Source organism: Eschrichtius robustus, chromosome 16 (genome assembly GCF_028021215.1).
Source record: "Eschrichtius robustus isolate mEscRob2 chromosome 16, mEscRob2.pri, whole genome shotgun sequence".
NCBI lineage: Eukaryota > Metazoa > Chordata > Mammalia > Artiodactyla > Eschrichtiidae > Eschrichtius > Eschrichtius robustus.
In genome coordinates, this window is record NC_090839.1 from 16,528,688 (window position 1) to 16,544,400 (window position 15,713).

The following is a 15,713-nucleotide window of genomic DNA, read 5'->3' on the forward strand; positions in this document are numbered from 1 at the left end:
ATGAGCGGGGGCCGCTTTGACTTTGATGATGGCGGGGCGTACTGCGGGGGCTGGGAGGGGGGAAAGGCCCATGGGCACGGACTGTGCACGGGCCCCAAGGGCCAGGGCGAATACTCGGGCTCCTGGAACTTTGGCTTTGAAGTGGCGGGTGTCTATACCTGGCCCAGCGGAAACACCTTCGAGGGATACTGGAGCCAGGGCAAGCGGCATGGGCTGGGCATAGAGACCAAGGGACGCTGGCTGTACAAGGGCGAGTGGACGCACGGCTTCAAGGGACGCTACGGAACCCGGCAGAGCAGCAGCAGCGGTGCCAAGTATGAGGGCACTTGGAACAATGGCCTGCAGGACGGCTATGGCACGGAGACCTATGCGGATGGAGGTGAGCCCAGCCTGGGGCCTGCGGACCAGGGGGAGGGGCCAGGCAGGGTGAGGAAGACGGGTGGAGGGTGGGAAGATCCAGGGGCAGGACAGCACCAAATCAGAGGTGCCAGGATGTTATCTGCTGTGTGGCTTTGGGCAAGCGGCTCCGCCTCTGTCTGCATCCATTTCCTTGTTAGTAAAGTGGGGTCAATAACGGAGCTATTGAGAGGATTGGCAGAAGTGCTTCTAATACAAGGCCTGCCATAGAAATACACATTCAGTAAGACACTACTGCTACTGTTGCATGCTAGGTGTACCATCAGATGTGGAATATGCTCCAGAAGAATTGGTGTCTAATGTCAACTTTGCCATGAAAATTATTTTCAGTCTAAAGATCATGAAGTGTTCATTCGTTCATTCATCCATCCATCCCCCCACCCACTCACCCATCCACCCATCCATCCATCCACATATCCATTCATCCATCTATCCACCCACTCATCCATTCATCCATCCATCCACCCATTTATCTGTTCTTCCAGCCATTCATCTATCTATCCATCCATCCATCCACCCATTCATCCATCCACATATCCATTCATCCATCCATCCACCCAGTCATCCATCCATCCATCCATCCATTTATCTGTTCTTCCAATCACTCATCCATCCACCCATTTGTCCATCCATCCATCCATCCACCCATCCATCCAAGCATCCTTTCGTTCAGTGCATATTCCTGTAGTACCACCTATTCACCAGGCACGGTAAAAAGGGTTCGATATAAAGAGGAACAAGATACATCCCATGGGTTCAAAGATAGGCTTGTGGACAAACAATTATACACAAGTATTCACAGAGTGCTGTGGCAGAAAAGAGAAGTTAGATTTGAGGCGGTCAGGGGATGCTTTCAAGGAGGTGACATCTGAACTGAACCTTGATGGGTAAATTATGTTTGAGAGGCAGACAGAGAACGGCCTCAGGTGCAGGATGCGCTCCTGACTGGGCTACCGACTGGTGAATGTCTGGCGAGGGCCCGCCCTCGAATGCATCTGGATGTTAACAGGTTGTGTCCCTGGAGTTTCTATGGCACCATGGCGGCCACGCAGCCCTGGCTGGAATTGAACAAAATCTGGCTCCACGTTTCCTAATTTGGTGACCTTGAGCAGTTTGCGGAACCTCTGCAATTCAGTGCAATTAAGTTCACCAGATGTTTATGCCGGACACTACACTACACACTGGGGACAAGCAGAGAGCAAGCTTCGGATTCTCCAATTACCAAATGGAGATAATCCTCGCATGCTTGCTGGGCATCAGTTACCCATGCAAAGTGGTGCAAGTACGCATGTGCTGAAAGTTCCTTCCTTCTTCCCCCTCCCCAAACCACGGTGTGTGTGTGTGTTGGGGGCCTGGATGTGAGTCGCAGGGACACACATTTCTGGGAAACTAGAGGCCGATGTCCCAATATGTCTAAAATGGGGGAAACCCATTCATTCATTCATGGATCACCAACTATGTGTCAGGCACCCTCCCACAGCGAGTCCTAGGGGCCGGGGCAGTGAGCAATCAAAGTCCTCAGGGACTTCCCTCTCTAGTGAAGAAGACAGAAATAAACCGGAAAACAAACATATATGCAATTTCCAGAAGTTACTAGTGTTATGAAAAAAAATAGCAGAGAAGGAAGAGGGTGATATTTTTGGATTGGGGGGTTCCTGAGAAGTAGGGTGGAGAGGACTAGTGAGGGAGGGGAGACCCCAGGCAGAGGGCATGGCGGCTGCAAAGGCTCTGAGGCAGAACTGGGCTTGGCATGCGTGAGGAGCAGCAAGAACACCGGAGCGGCGCGATCCGCATGAATGAGGGGAACAGGCCGGGCTGCTGGGGCTGCCGCTGGGGTTGCAGGCATGGGCCAGGTCACACAGACTTGCAGGGCCTTGGTTTTAGCCTACGTGTGTCCAGGAGCCTAGGAAGGTGTGTCATCGGAAGGCCTGCCTCCCTGGTTTGTCAGAAGCCCAGACTCTCCTCCCGAATGAGACAGCCCCACATCCAGGGGCCCTGGAAACCTCACAGATCCTCTCCCACGAGTGCAGCCCTCCAAAATTAGATGTGGCCACTGCTTCGGAAAATCTCTTTAATCAACCTGTCATCAGTTCTCCCAGGGGTTGTTAAGGACCTGCCCTTTGCCCCATCCTGGACAGTGTTGAGGGGAATGTGGACAAATAAGCTCCTGTGATTAGGTACCATTGGGAGTCAGGCAACCCTGGATTATTACCCTCCCCCTATCATATTATTTCATCTCTTGGAGCTTTAGTTTCCTCATCCCTAAAGTGGACTTATACTAATCTCTCCTAAGATTTCTCATGCGATAAATGTGTAGTTGCCATTATTACTATTATCTATCATCAATTCATTCAATAAATATTTACTGAGTGATTATTAGGAAGCCAGTGCTACACTACACTGGGTGGGTGGTGGGCGGGCGGTGAGGAGAGTGTAGAAATGAACAGGATGGGAAAGGTCCCTGCCTTCCAGAGAATCTAAGAAGAAATTGTGTTGGGTGCCAAGCAGGGATGTGCCCAGGCACTAAGGGAGCAAGACGCAGGCAGCTAACCAGACTGAGGCAATCAGGGAGGCTTCCTGGAATAAGTGGCAAGTGGAGCTCTGAAGTACCAGAGTGAACCAGGTGACAAGGGTGGAGGACGCGTGCTCCAGGTGGAGAGAACAGTGTACAAAGACTCTGAGGTCCAAAGCTTGCCATCCAGCAGATATCCAACTGAAACTTTCGTCTTATCCCCAGTTGTGAGAAGTACTGAGCTAAGCGATAATATGTCCCCTTTCCTCCACTCCCTACCTTACCTTGCAGTCCAATGTTACAGGTGTCTGCCTGCTCCAAACCAAAGAAAAGAGTAGATTTCCAAACTGGAGGTGTTGACTCATTGGCAAAATCAATTTATTGGGTCATGACCTGCATTTAAAAAAATGAAAGAATGGAATAGAACAGAATAGAGTAGAAAATATCAAAGTGTTTCATAAAGAATGAGATAAAGTATTGTTTCCTGAAATGTTTGTTCAGTTGGAGATATATGTATATATATATACATATATGGATATATGTATATATATTGTGTGTGTATTAAAACGTCTGCGTTTCTACATTGATGACTACTGTCTACTAATATCTCCACACAAAGTACTTAATCAAGAATACAAGATGGCCCTTTAAATTAAATTCAACAATATAGAAAATTCGCACATTATTATTTTTATGATTTCATGGTAGATTAATAAATTATTCATCATGGGCAAAAAAAAAATGTGTTTATGTGTGTGTCATGATTCAAACATATATATTTTTTACTGCAGGTAATGGTCAAAAAAGTATGAATATCACTGTTCTAAAGTGACTTGACCTGGCATCTTCATGGAAGCCCCTGCCACTCCTAAATCCACAGACCTTCTCTCTTCCCCATGCTTGTTGCTTTGGCTGGAAGTTAAGCTCCAATTCTTTGGTGGGAAGGGTAAGGTGGTCAAGACAAAGGAGCTCCAGCCTCCCAAAATCTGCCCTAAGCCTCCTGGCACCCCTCCCCTGCCTATAGCCCCACATTCCTCCCCTGGCCATATATAGCAAAGCTAAAAATAGCTGCTGACTTAAAAGCCCAAAGCCAGCAGACACCCGGTCCTTAAGTAGTAACATGCTGCCTGGCGGTTTCCACCCCAGAGACCCACAGACTCCAGGACTAGAAGGGCCACGAGTGATCTTTGCTTTCCTCGGATCTTGACCTGGGCCTGAGCCTTGGCCTCAGAGGCCCATAAATGGCCTGAAACTACAGGCAAGATGTGTGCATATATGCGTGGACTATCTGTGTTTTTCTGGGAGGTATTTCCTCAAAGAGCCATCAGATTCTCCAAGTAATCTGCTGCTCAGATAAATTCCAGAACGATGGGTCTAGTTCAATAATCCCCTCCCCAAAATGTGCAGTAGGAAAAACCAAGCCCAAGGTTGCCTTTTTTTCATAAAGTTAATAATAATAATAGTTAAGATTTTTGGAGTAGGAACGATGTGCCAGGTGCTGATCTTGGTACGTGGCATGTGTTGTGTTATTTAAACTCTCACAATAACCTTACGGAGAAGTACTATTATTACCCCTCTTTTATAGAAGAGGAAACTGAGACAGATAGTAAGTATTCTCTCATGGTCCTCTAGCTGATAAGGGGCAGAGATGGAATTTGATCTTGTAAGTTGTAAGTGATAATTAAATATTTTATACATATTATGAATCAGTATTTTAATAAATGACAGACAACTATACAAAATAATCAGACTGGCTACATAATTTGGGGGACACAGTGCAAAATGAAAATGTGGGCCCCTTCTTCAAAATCAGTAAGAATTTCAAGATGGTGACAAGAGAGCATTAAGCCAAGTTCAGGACCCTTCTGAGCAGAGTCCTGTGTGACTACACCGGTTAAATGCCCATGAAGCTGGCCGTGACAGTAGTAACAATGGTCTTGACCATTTGTTGAGTCTTTACTAGTTTTTATCAGGCTCTGTGACAATAGTAATAATTGTCTCTACCATTTACGGAGTCTTTATTAGTCTTTCTCTCTCAGGCTCTGTGCTAAGAATCATACATTCATTATATTAGTGAGGTTTATTTTTTATTTTTCCTTAACATAATTTTTTATATATATATTTTTATTAGTTGTCTATTTTATACATATTAGTGTATACATGTCAATCCCAATCTCCCCGTTCATCCCACCACCACCCCACCCTCCCAACCCTGCTTTCCCCCCGTTGGTGTCCGTAGGTTTGTTCTCTACATCTGTGTCTCAACTTCTGCCCTGCAAACCGGCTCATCTGTACCATTTTTCTAAGTTCCACATATATGCATTAATATATGATATTTGGTTTTCTCTTTCTGACTTACTTCACTCTGTATGACAGTCTCTAGGTCCATCCACGTCTCTACAAATGACCCAATTTCGTTCCTTTTTATGGTTGAGTAATATTCCATTGTGTATATGTACCACATCTTCTTTATCCATTCGTCTGTCGATGGGCATTCAGGTTGCTTCCATGACCTGGCTATTGTAAACAGTGCTGCAATGAACATTGGGGTGCATGTGTCTTTTTGAATTATGGTTTTCTCTGGGTATATGCCCAGTAGTGGGTCTTTATAAAAAATATTTATTGGGGTATAGTTGATTTATAATATTGTGTTAGTTTTAGGTGTACAGCAAAGTGAATCAGTTGTACATATACATATATCCACCCTTTTTTTAAAGATTCCTTTCCCATATAGTCCATTACAGACTATACATAATCTGTAATACAGAGTATTGAGTAGAGTTCCCTGTGCTTTACAGCAGGTTCTTATTAGTTATCTATTTTATATACAGTAGTGTGTATATGTCAATCCCAGTCTCCCAATTTATTATTGAGGCTTCTTAACAACTCTCTCATCTACTACACTAGCGGCTTTCAAATTTTTATGACGACAACCCACTTTAAGATATGTATTTCCCATTGTAATTCTATGCACACACACACACAAACATAAAACTGAAGCAAGTCATCATGAAACAATATTTCTCTTCCTATATGCTGTACTTGCTATTTTCTCTTTTATGAGATATTATTGATAGAATTATTGTTCTCTCTTGTTGAGAGAATTAAATGATGCACTGATGTACATAAAATACTTAGAACAGTGTTAGGCATGTGGTTAGTGCTCTTATTATTATATTACATACTGAAAAAATGATATTTTTATGTTTAAGTATGAGACCTGGGTCAAAAACGCAACCTTCTATGCTCTGGATACAGATTTCTTTGTCCTTCCCAAAGCTGATGACTTAAGCTCATTTTAGCCCAATTGACTCTGAACATGGGAGCTAAATGAATTTGCCAGGCTAGAGGCCTGAGTAATACCTGATGTCACATTATCTGGGCCTGTGATATGTGTTCCTTGAAGCAACTTAACCTCCATATTTCTTTACATATTTGCTCCACAAAGGAATATCGTTTCTATCGGTCTATGTGTCTATCTTTGTGCCAATATCACACTGCCTTGGTTAGTGGAGCTTTAAAACAAGTTTTTAAATCAGAGTAAATCTTCCAACTTTGCTCTCCTTGTTCAAGACCGTTTGGGTTATTCTAGATAATTTCCATTTCTATATATATGATAAAATCAGGTTGTCAATTTCTACTAAAAAAGCCTGATGGAAATTTGATTAAAAATGCATTTGATGGATTATGCTGAAGTATATTCAGCACAACTTCACAATTAAGATAAGCATAAGAACCAAAGGCAATTTGTAAAGAAGTGACTGTATTATCTCTTCACTAGAGAATTTAAGAGACCCATCCATATAGGTCTATGGAAACTGTCTTGTTGCTTTTTAAATTCTATTTTTCCATTTTCTTGGATCCTAGTTAGTTTTCTAACAACTTGCTGCATTGTTCATACTGATGCATTCATTATATTAATTTATTGTGTGATTATGAGTAAAATAATTACAGAAAAAATGCATTTGATCTACACATCAATTTGGAGAGAATGGACATCTGAACAGCAGTGAGCCTTCCAATCATGGACATGGTATATATATCCCTATTTATTTAGGTCTTCTTTAATTATGTTCGGCAAAGTTTTAGAGTTTTCAATGTCTTGCACTTTTTTGGGGGGGGTAAAATTAACAAGTATTTTACTTTTTTATGATATTATAAATGGCATTTTAAATTTCATTGTTCCAATTGTTCACTGCTTTTTCAATCCTTTCACCTTGCTAAATTAATTTCTTAGTTTTGGTGGGATTTTTTTTGGGGGGGTTGTTTTTCAGATTTAAAAAGAATGACTTTTAATTTAGAATTTCTTGATTGCTTTTAAAACTCAAGTGTAGAAGTCCTAAGAGAATCTGATGGAACTAAAGGAAGCACGTGTTACTTAAACACTTGGGGCTTAGAGTAGCCAGATCTGGGTCCAAATCCCAGTGGGGCCACTTCTTAATTCTACAAACATAAGCATATCATGTGAGCTCTTTCACCTTCCATTTCCTTTTTTCCATTAGGGATGTCAAAATCTCCCTCAAAATGTGATTGAAACAATGAAATGAGATAATACATAAAAAGGACTTAGCAGGATGCCTGGCACAGAGGAAATGCTGAAACGTATATTCTCTTTTCTGTGTTTCTTTCACAGTCCAAAGGGCGAACTAATTCAGGATGGCCTGAACCACAGCTGCCTCCGTTTGGGGAAGAATATTTCAATACAAAACCTAGCTTTTGATTTTGGAGCACTTAATAAGCCAAGACGTTGCATAATTCTGCCTTGGGTCCTGCCAGTGTAGATGGAACCCAAGTCAGGCATGATTCCATTTCGAATGTAGAATCAGCATAATTTAACCTCATCTTGAAAATCTCATGTCCCAGTTCACAGCCAGGGGTCAGCATGACAGTTGTCTGGGCTGCTGTCACAGCAGCTTCTTGGCACTTATCCGGGACTCCAGGGGAGCAGAATGGACCCTCAGTAAGACAGGGAAGTGGATGTCACTAGTCCTCCTCTCTGCAGCCTTATTTTCTGGGATGCATGTGTCCAGTTGGCCAAATCTCCTCAGACGTACCCCTGTGCAAGGCCAGGCCCTTGGCATTCATCGAGCTGGCTTGCTTCCAGGGCCTGCTAATTTCATGTCCCCAGCAGCTGTTGCCTGGACCAGCCCTGGCTGCCACACCTTTGTGAGGAATGTCCAGTCTCATTCTCTAAGGGCCCTGGTTGAGGGCGGGGTGTGGGGTGAGGGAGACAGGCTTGCTTCCTGCCATAGACCAGAGGGCCGCCCCTGTTCTCTCCTTTCCTTTCCCAAGCCAGAGCCACAGAGTAGGTGGGCTTTGGGTCTGGTCAAGACCAAGGTCCCTACTTACTCCTGCATAACTGGGAGTCGACTGACCCGGACCCACCTGCCAGAATCCATAGGGCGATCCAGGGGCAGTGGGAACTCCAGAAGCCTCTCCCCCTAGGCGAGTAGTGAGTACCTTGTGCCTGGAGGTATTCAAGCATGTGCTGCTGACCATTGTTTGAACCGTGTAGAATGGAGGCCACACCCTGAGGCCTGAGGGTGGGCCGCAACCTGCAGGAAATGCTCTGTGTGGCACGCACAATGTTTTTCTTACTTTTATTTTTAATTAAATTTGAATCCTTTGTGAATACCATCTTAACAAAGTGATCCAATTTCACATCATTGATGACAGGACAACCAGACAGTAGGGGCCTTTGTTGGGATGTACAGAGAAGGACACAACATCCCCTGTATAATATTTCTGCCGGGAAGGTGTGGATACAGGGTAGTTCACGCAGGGCCTGGTAGGCCATTGTAAGAATCTGGCTTTTACCCTGAGAAAAATGCAGGCTATAAAAGTGACATGCTCTGACTTTGTTTAAAGGGCTTCCTTTGGCTACTGTGTTCAGAGACGGTTTGGGGGCAAGGATGTGGTGCGGAAAGGGTAGAAGCAGGGAGATCAATTAGTGTGTCTATTGCAATGACACAGCTGAGACGTGACGATGGTTTGGACCTCCAACCTGGATCAGCAGAGGTGGGGAGAAGTGGTTGAACTCTGGGTCTATTTAGAACCTGGAGCCAAAAGATTGGGCTGATAGATTGCATAGGGGGAGTGAGAGAAAGAGGAGTCAAGGAAGGTTCCAAGGCTTTTGCCTGAGCCACAAAGGATGGCGTTGCCCTAAGATGGGATGAGGGTTTGAAGAGGGAAGGTCAGGAGCTCGGTGCTGTATACTGAGAGTCAGCAAAGCCCGTTAAACATGGCACGTGGGCGTGAGGGTTGTGGGCGGACGTGCACACAGACAGGGAGCCCTGAGCAACCAGTGGGGAGTCTGAGCCCAGGCCGTCTCCCCTTGATCCCTTTCCTCCCCCACACTCAACTATTTCTGGCTTCCAAGGCCCTCAGCGTTGCTGAGCTGACCCAGGGCCTGGCAAAGATGCTTTCCCCCAGGCCCCAGGATTGTCAGCATCCGGTCAGTGTCACCTGATTAATCCCCTGTTGGTGATCCTGGGAAACCAGAGACAGTGGAGCTTTGATGGGAGGTAGCATTTCGGGGCCACGGGAAGGGACTTCGGGACCACCTCGCAGGCGAGCCAGAGAACAAGGCCTTGGGATTGTTACAGGAAAAACGGAATACCGTCTATATGCTCACCCAAAGGGACTGTTCAATTAATTCATAAGACCATGCCAGGGAGTACGAAAACCACTCAAAAGACAGAGGCAGAACTATGCCTCAATCAAAAAAAAAAAAAAGTTTAAAAAGAGAGAGAGAGAGAAAAAAGACAGAGACAGGGACTTCCCTGGTGGTCCAGTGGTTAAGACTCTGAGCTTCCACTGCAGGGGGCGTGGGTTCAAGACCTGGTCGGGGAACTAAGATTCCCGTATGCTGCACGGCGCATCCGGGGGAGGGGGGGAAGGACAGAGACAGACCCACCTATACTCGTATGGAAAGGAATCTAAGGCATTTTAAGCAAACAAGAGCCGCTGGACAAATATTTATTGAGGGGGAGAGTGTTAGGGTGGGGAGCAGCTAATCTTTTAGTTCACTTGTGATATATATAGGCTTGTAAATAAGTAGAAAAAGTCCTGGAAGGACTGAAATTGTTAACAGTGATTACCTCTGGGGAGACAATGCAAGAGTTTTTTATTTTAAATACTCCTCTGTTGTTTGAATTTTATGCAATGGGGATGTGCAACTTTGTAAGTTTTTCAGAAGTGCTCTCCCCCCAACACATAAACCTTTATATGCTGACATGCTAAGAAGCCTTCAGGGTACAAAGAGAGTTTGGGGGCTCTAAGCAGAGTCCCCCAGAATCTAGGCTCAGATCCCAAATGAGTTCCCTTCATTCTGCCCCACTCTGGGGTATTCAGCTCTTCAAGGCAAAGCAGGATTGAAAGGGCAAGCAAGGCAGGTGATCTGTTCTTTAGTCCCAGCTGAGCTACTGCCTGGCTGTGTGGCTTTGGGTAGGTCCCTGTACCACCCTGTGCCTAAGCTTCCTACCCTGTATACTGAGGGGCTGAACCACACTCACTCCTGGAGGTAAGTCGATTTCTCTCACACGCAACATCAGCTACTTGACTGTGGCTGCCCGGAGAGGTGGTGAGGGGAGACTGCTCTGCCTTATTAGGATTCAGCATCATGATCCATTAACAATGTCTGTTGTGGACACAGGATGGGGAAGAGGTAGCCCATGTGACAGATGACTTGTTGCCTTGGACTAGATGGTCTTCAAGGTCCATTCCAGCTGTGCCTTTCTTGGGATTGAAATATTCTCACTTACCCCCGAGTTGAGGTTGTCTGTGACCCTGTTGTGCATGTGTGGATATCAGGAACGCGACAGTCTATATTAGCTACCGGGCGCTGGCGTCAGCTCCTACTGGTGCATGACAGCCCATTGTTAAGTTTTCAGGAATTTTGCAAGCTGGCTGTTCGACCGCTGGTAGCTTGACTGGCCAGGGTGGGAATATTTAGATGATGGAAATTGGCCGACGTGATGAATCAGGGTTGTTTGTTTTTCCAAAGAGCTGTCTTACCAGCATACCAGGAACGATGTGCTAATATGAAATGCCCTTCTCTCCTTCCCACCCAAATTTAAGGCAACCAACCCTCCCAGTTTGCCTGGGAACTGTCCTGGTTTTAGTACTGAAAGTATTAAAGTTTCTCGGGAAACCCCTCGATCTCAGGCAAACGGGGATGACTGGTCACCCTGCAATCCTTTCCCAAGAAGTGAAGGGAGCCAACACTTATTGAGAGTCTGAGGTCTCTGCTAGATAACTCACATGACACTCACAGCAACCCTGCAAGGAAAATTGCTTTGCTTCTTTTGCTGAGCAGAGATAGACTCAAAAAGAACTTGTCCAAGGCCATGTACTCATGTACTCATCTGACAGTATCTGCTGGATGCCTTCTCTGGGCCAGTCATCACATTGAGGGCTGGAGATGCTGTGGTGAGCAAGGCAGTCTTGGTCCCTGCCCTCAGGAGTGTGCATTCTAACAGCAGAGACCAGCATTGGACAGTTATTTAATTACAACATGGGATAAATAATTTGAAGGGCAAGTAGAAGGGTTTATGAGCTGATAATGGGTGAACCTAGTCTGGTCAGGTAATCAGAGAAGGCTTCCTTGAGGAAGTGATCTTAGCCTTGAGGCTGAGATCTAAAGGATGGGTGATGGGAGGACCACACGGTGCCAGACAAAAAGAATATTGAGTGCAAAGGCTTGGAGGTGGGAACGGAGCATGCTGTGTTCAAGAAAAGGTGGGAGCACAGAGACTGAGAGAGAGAGTGGGATACATGAGGCTGGAGGGTTGGCAGGGCCCAAGCCAAGAGGGCTTCGTGGGTCACAACGAGGAGTTTGAATTTCATCCTTACAGCAGATGCTGTGGGACACCCTCAGACACCCCGCAGGAGCCGGATCCTCTTTTCCCCAGCTGCCGGGAGTCTGGGCTGCAGATGGCTCATAGCTGGCCATTGCCCTCTGTCAAAAGGAGGTGCCTCCCTCTGGGGGTAACCCATAGTTAAGGACTAGTTGATACAGGCGTACAAAGACCCAGCCTCCTTGCTTCGATTTTGGACGACTCTGAAGGGCTATACCAGCTCCAGAGATCCCCATGGGATCCAGTGAGGCTTTAGCTGCAACTGTTCAACTTCTTCCACTTATCGAAGCCTGCTTCCTTCCTTACGGCTGTTTGTCCCGAGAGCCCTCCCCCCAAAATCACCCACATGCAATCTCAGTCTCAGAATATGTTTCCTAGGGGACAATCCTCCCTCAAGGTACTGGGAAGCCGTCACAAAGTTTTAAGTGGGGGTAATCTGATCACAGCTGCATCTTACAAAGGAGATGACTCCGGCGGCAGCGAAGGGTGGATTGAAGTGGGTATCTGGGGAGGCAAAGACCAGGGCAGATGCTACTGTAGTCAACCAGGGAACATTGGCACAGCCCTGCACTAGATGTGCAGGGTGGAGATAAAGGGAAGTGGGGAGAGATTAAAGAGATATTCAGAGTCAGGTCTGTTTCCAAAGCCCAAGCAAATTCCATTATTCTTTGTTGCTCCCAAAGATGTCTCAGGTTTGACTTGCTCGCTCTGGGACACAGGATCCATTGTCTTCATCAAGGTGGGATGGGTCCCCTATAGTCAAGAGCATCTATGTGGCTGTCCATGGCATGGGCATGTGTGTTCACCACGATGTGCATTCCTGGTTTACCTCATCTGATTTAGGGTGCCCGGACAAGAGCCATGACCCTTGGACTCTTCTGGTGCTCACTCCCCTACCTGCCATGCTCTCTCTTAAACCCTGTCTGAAATCTGTTGATAACGCTTCCATGGTCCTGCCCAAAGATCTTGAACTAACTTCTAAGACTACGTGAGAGGACCTGGAGAAGGATCAGAGATGGCTATTGGACAAAATAGACAATATATAGACAAGATAGCGGCCATAGGTGGTAAGAAGTAATGAGAGTTTGGAGGAAGGAAGGTGGCCTGGGTAGGTTTCTGAAGGAGGTGGCTTTGAAAGTAGGCTTTGGGGGATTTGGGGAGGAAAACTGAGAAGGTGAGCTGGGACCAAGTCATGAAGACACTGAACTGTCAAGTAAGGACTTCCGTGGGCAGTGGGGAACCCCAGAGAGAAGCTACTCCTGATTCCTTTCTCTCCGTCTCTGTTCAGTCCCCTAGGGACACTGACAGTTGGACCTCAAACAGTTTCCTAGAAATAGGCAGGTGTCACCGGCCAGAGGGGATGGTGTTCTCAGTATTCATTCTGTATTTGGAGGCAGAATCCATGGTCTGACCCACAGGTCTCTTCTCTGTCTCCCCTTGGGTTTCTGAAACGCTCATGCTTTCTTCCGAGCTGAGGTTTGGGTGAGGGTTTCTGAACCTTTCACTTGTAGGGGGTATTCTGAGGTTCTTAGAGGTACAGAGGAGAAAGCACTGGTCAGGATGCTTGGCTGTGATCACCAACAACTGCTACACTGGTGTGATCATGAGCAAGTTATTTACATTTTTAGTTTCAGTTTTTCCCGCTGTAAAATCAGAATGCTAATACTTGCATCTGTTTGGATATTTTTTTCTGTCTGCAAGTAACAGAAAACCCTAACTCCAGATGACCTAAACTAGCCCTTTCCAACAAAAATATAACATGGGCTCCAAACGTAATTTAAAATTTTCCAGTAGCCACATTTAGAAAGGTGAAATGAATTTTAATCACATCTTTTATTTAACCCATTACCCAAAATATTATAATTTCCACATGTAATCAATATGTAATTATTAGTGAGATATTTTACATTCTTTTTTGTACTAAATCTTTTTTTTTTTCCAATTTTTATTTATTTATTTATTGGCTGCACTGGGTCTTCGTTGCTGTGCACTGGCTTTCCTAGTTGCGGCGAGCAGGGGCTGCTCTTCATTGAGGTGCGCGGGCTTCTCATTGCAGTGGCTTCTCTTGTTGCGGAGCACGGGCTCTAGAGCACAGGCTCAGTAGTTGTGGCACATGGGCTTAGTTGCTCTGCGGCTTGTGGGATCTTCCCAGACCAGGGCTCAAACCTGTGTTGCCTGCATTGGGAGGCGGATTCTTAACCACTGAGCCACCAGGGAAGTCCCTGTACTAAAACTTTTAAATTCAGTGCTCAATAACCACATGCATCTAATAGCTACCATATTGGACAGCACAGACCTTGTTTAATAAGGATATTTCTAATCACACATAAACAAGAATCCAGAGGTAGGGAAGTCTCAGGACTGGTTAATTTGGAGGCACAACAGCATCAGCAAGAACCCAGGTTCCTGCTGCCTTTTTGCTCTGCCATCCACAGAGTGTCAATTTTGTTCTCAGCTAGTTCCCCTCATGGCCCCAATATGGCTGCCACAGCTCCAGGAGTCATGTCCACATGCAACAACATACAGCAGAAAAAGAGGGTATGTTTCTCCACAAGTATCTCTTGAGAAGAACTAAGAACTCTTTCTTGTCTCCCTTGCCCCACACCTTTTGCTGACTTACCTCAGGTCTCAATGCCAGAGTTCATCACATGTTCATATGCTCACGTCTAATCCAATCACTGGCAAGGTGGATAGACTTGAATGCCTGGCTTTTTTTTGGCTGTGCCTTGCAGCTTGCAGGATCTTAGTTCCCCTACCAGGGACTGAACCCGGGCCCTGGCAGTGAAAGCGCCAAGTCCTAACCACTGGACCACCAGGGAATTCCCGTATGCCTGGCTTAGAGCAATCAGGATTTGCCCCTGGATTGCAGACCTTTCTCTGAGTCACATGGGAGGAATACTGGACCCTGGGACAAAAATTAAGGCTCTATTAGCAAAGAGGACAATTGTTGTTGGGTAAGCAACAACCAACAGTAGCTGTACAATACTACCTGCTCTCCTGACCCCACCAGGTTAAACTGATGTGAGCCTTATGGTCATTTCCCAAAGTGGGTTCCGTGGGGTACTAACCCTGACAGGTGTTCTGCAAGAAGGGTCTTCTGATTAACTAGCATCACCTCACGGAGACTCACAGTCCCCAGGAGCACTTTAGGGGTTCTGACAAACGCCCACAGGCAGGAAAACTCTCATTTCATTTAACCTCCTCAAACTGTCTTGACTTCAGCATTGTTTTTCTTTTTTTCCGTGATAAAATATATTAACACCAGTTTTGCAGAACACGTTTTTGGAGGTCCTGCCTTAATGGATTATTAAGTTATACAGCCAGGAAAATTCTCCACAGGCTATACACCTCCAGTCCGGCCTCTTATGATCAGAACTGGATGAGCAGTACCCACCACGCTGGGAAAATTCCTACAGACCAGGTAGTGGGTAGAGGCCCCAGTGACTCAGGCCACAGGCATCCTTTTCCTGAGAAGGAATGAAAAGTGCAGTTTTGCCCTAACTAAACTCATCCAAAACTTGGATTCACACACCCTATGGGAAAGTCGCACATCAGGGTGCTGGTGTACGGTTACTTGCTTATTTTCCTTGACTTAGTTTTGATTACCCTTTTGGTGTCTTCTTTCCTTTGCTTTCTCTTTGTCAAAGCAAATGTATTCACACTGACATTTAAAACCGAAGTAGAAGCCCTCTTATCTGATGTCATCAATACCAAATGCAAGCTGGTTAATTGAATGTTAGTGAGATCAGAGAAAGATTTTTAAAATGATTTATATATCTTTTGACATTTATTTTAATTTATATCACATTTACGTATAGTGTATAGATATTCAGTTTTTTTCATTCACTAATCTTTTGATGGCAAAGCTTTTTGGGGGGTGGGGAGAGAGACTGTGCTTCGCGGCTTGTGGGATCTTAGTTCCCCGA

At 45.6% G+C, this 15,713-nt stretch overlaps 1 protein-coding gene across 1 annotated transcript in view; it reads left to right on the top strand.

The window, feature by feature from the left end:
* JPH2 (junctophilin 2) overlaps positions 1-15,713 on the top strand; it is a 61,640-nt gene continuing 45,927 nt past the window's right edge. Inside the window, exon 1 of the mRNA XM_068523939.1 lies at positions 1-379. Coding sequence (XP_068380040.1) covers positions 1-379 — 379 coding nt within the window. The remainder of the gene's footprint in view (positions 380-15,713) is intronic.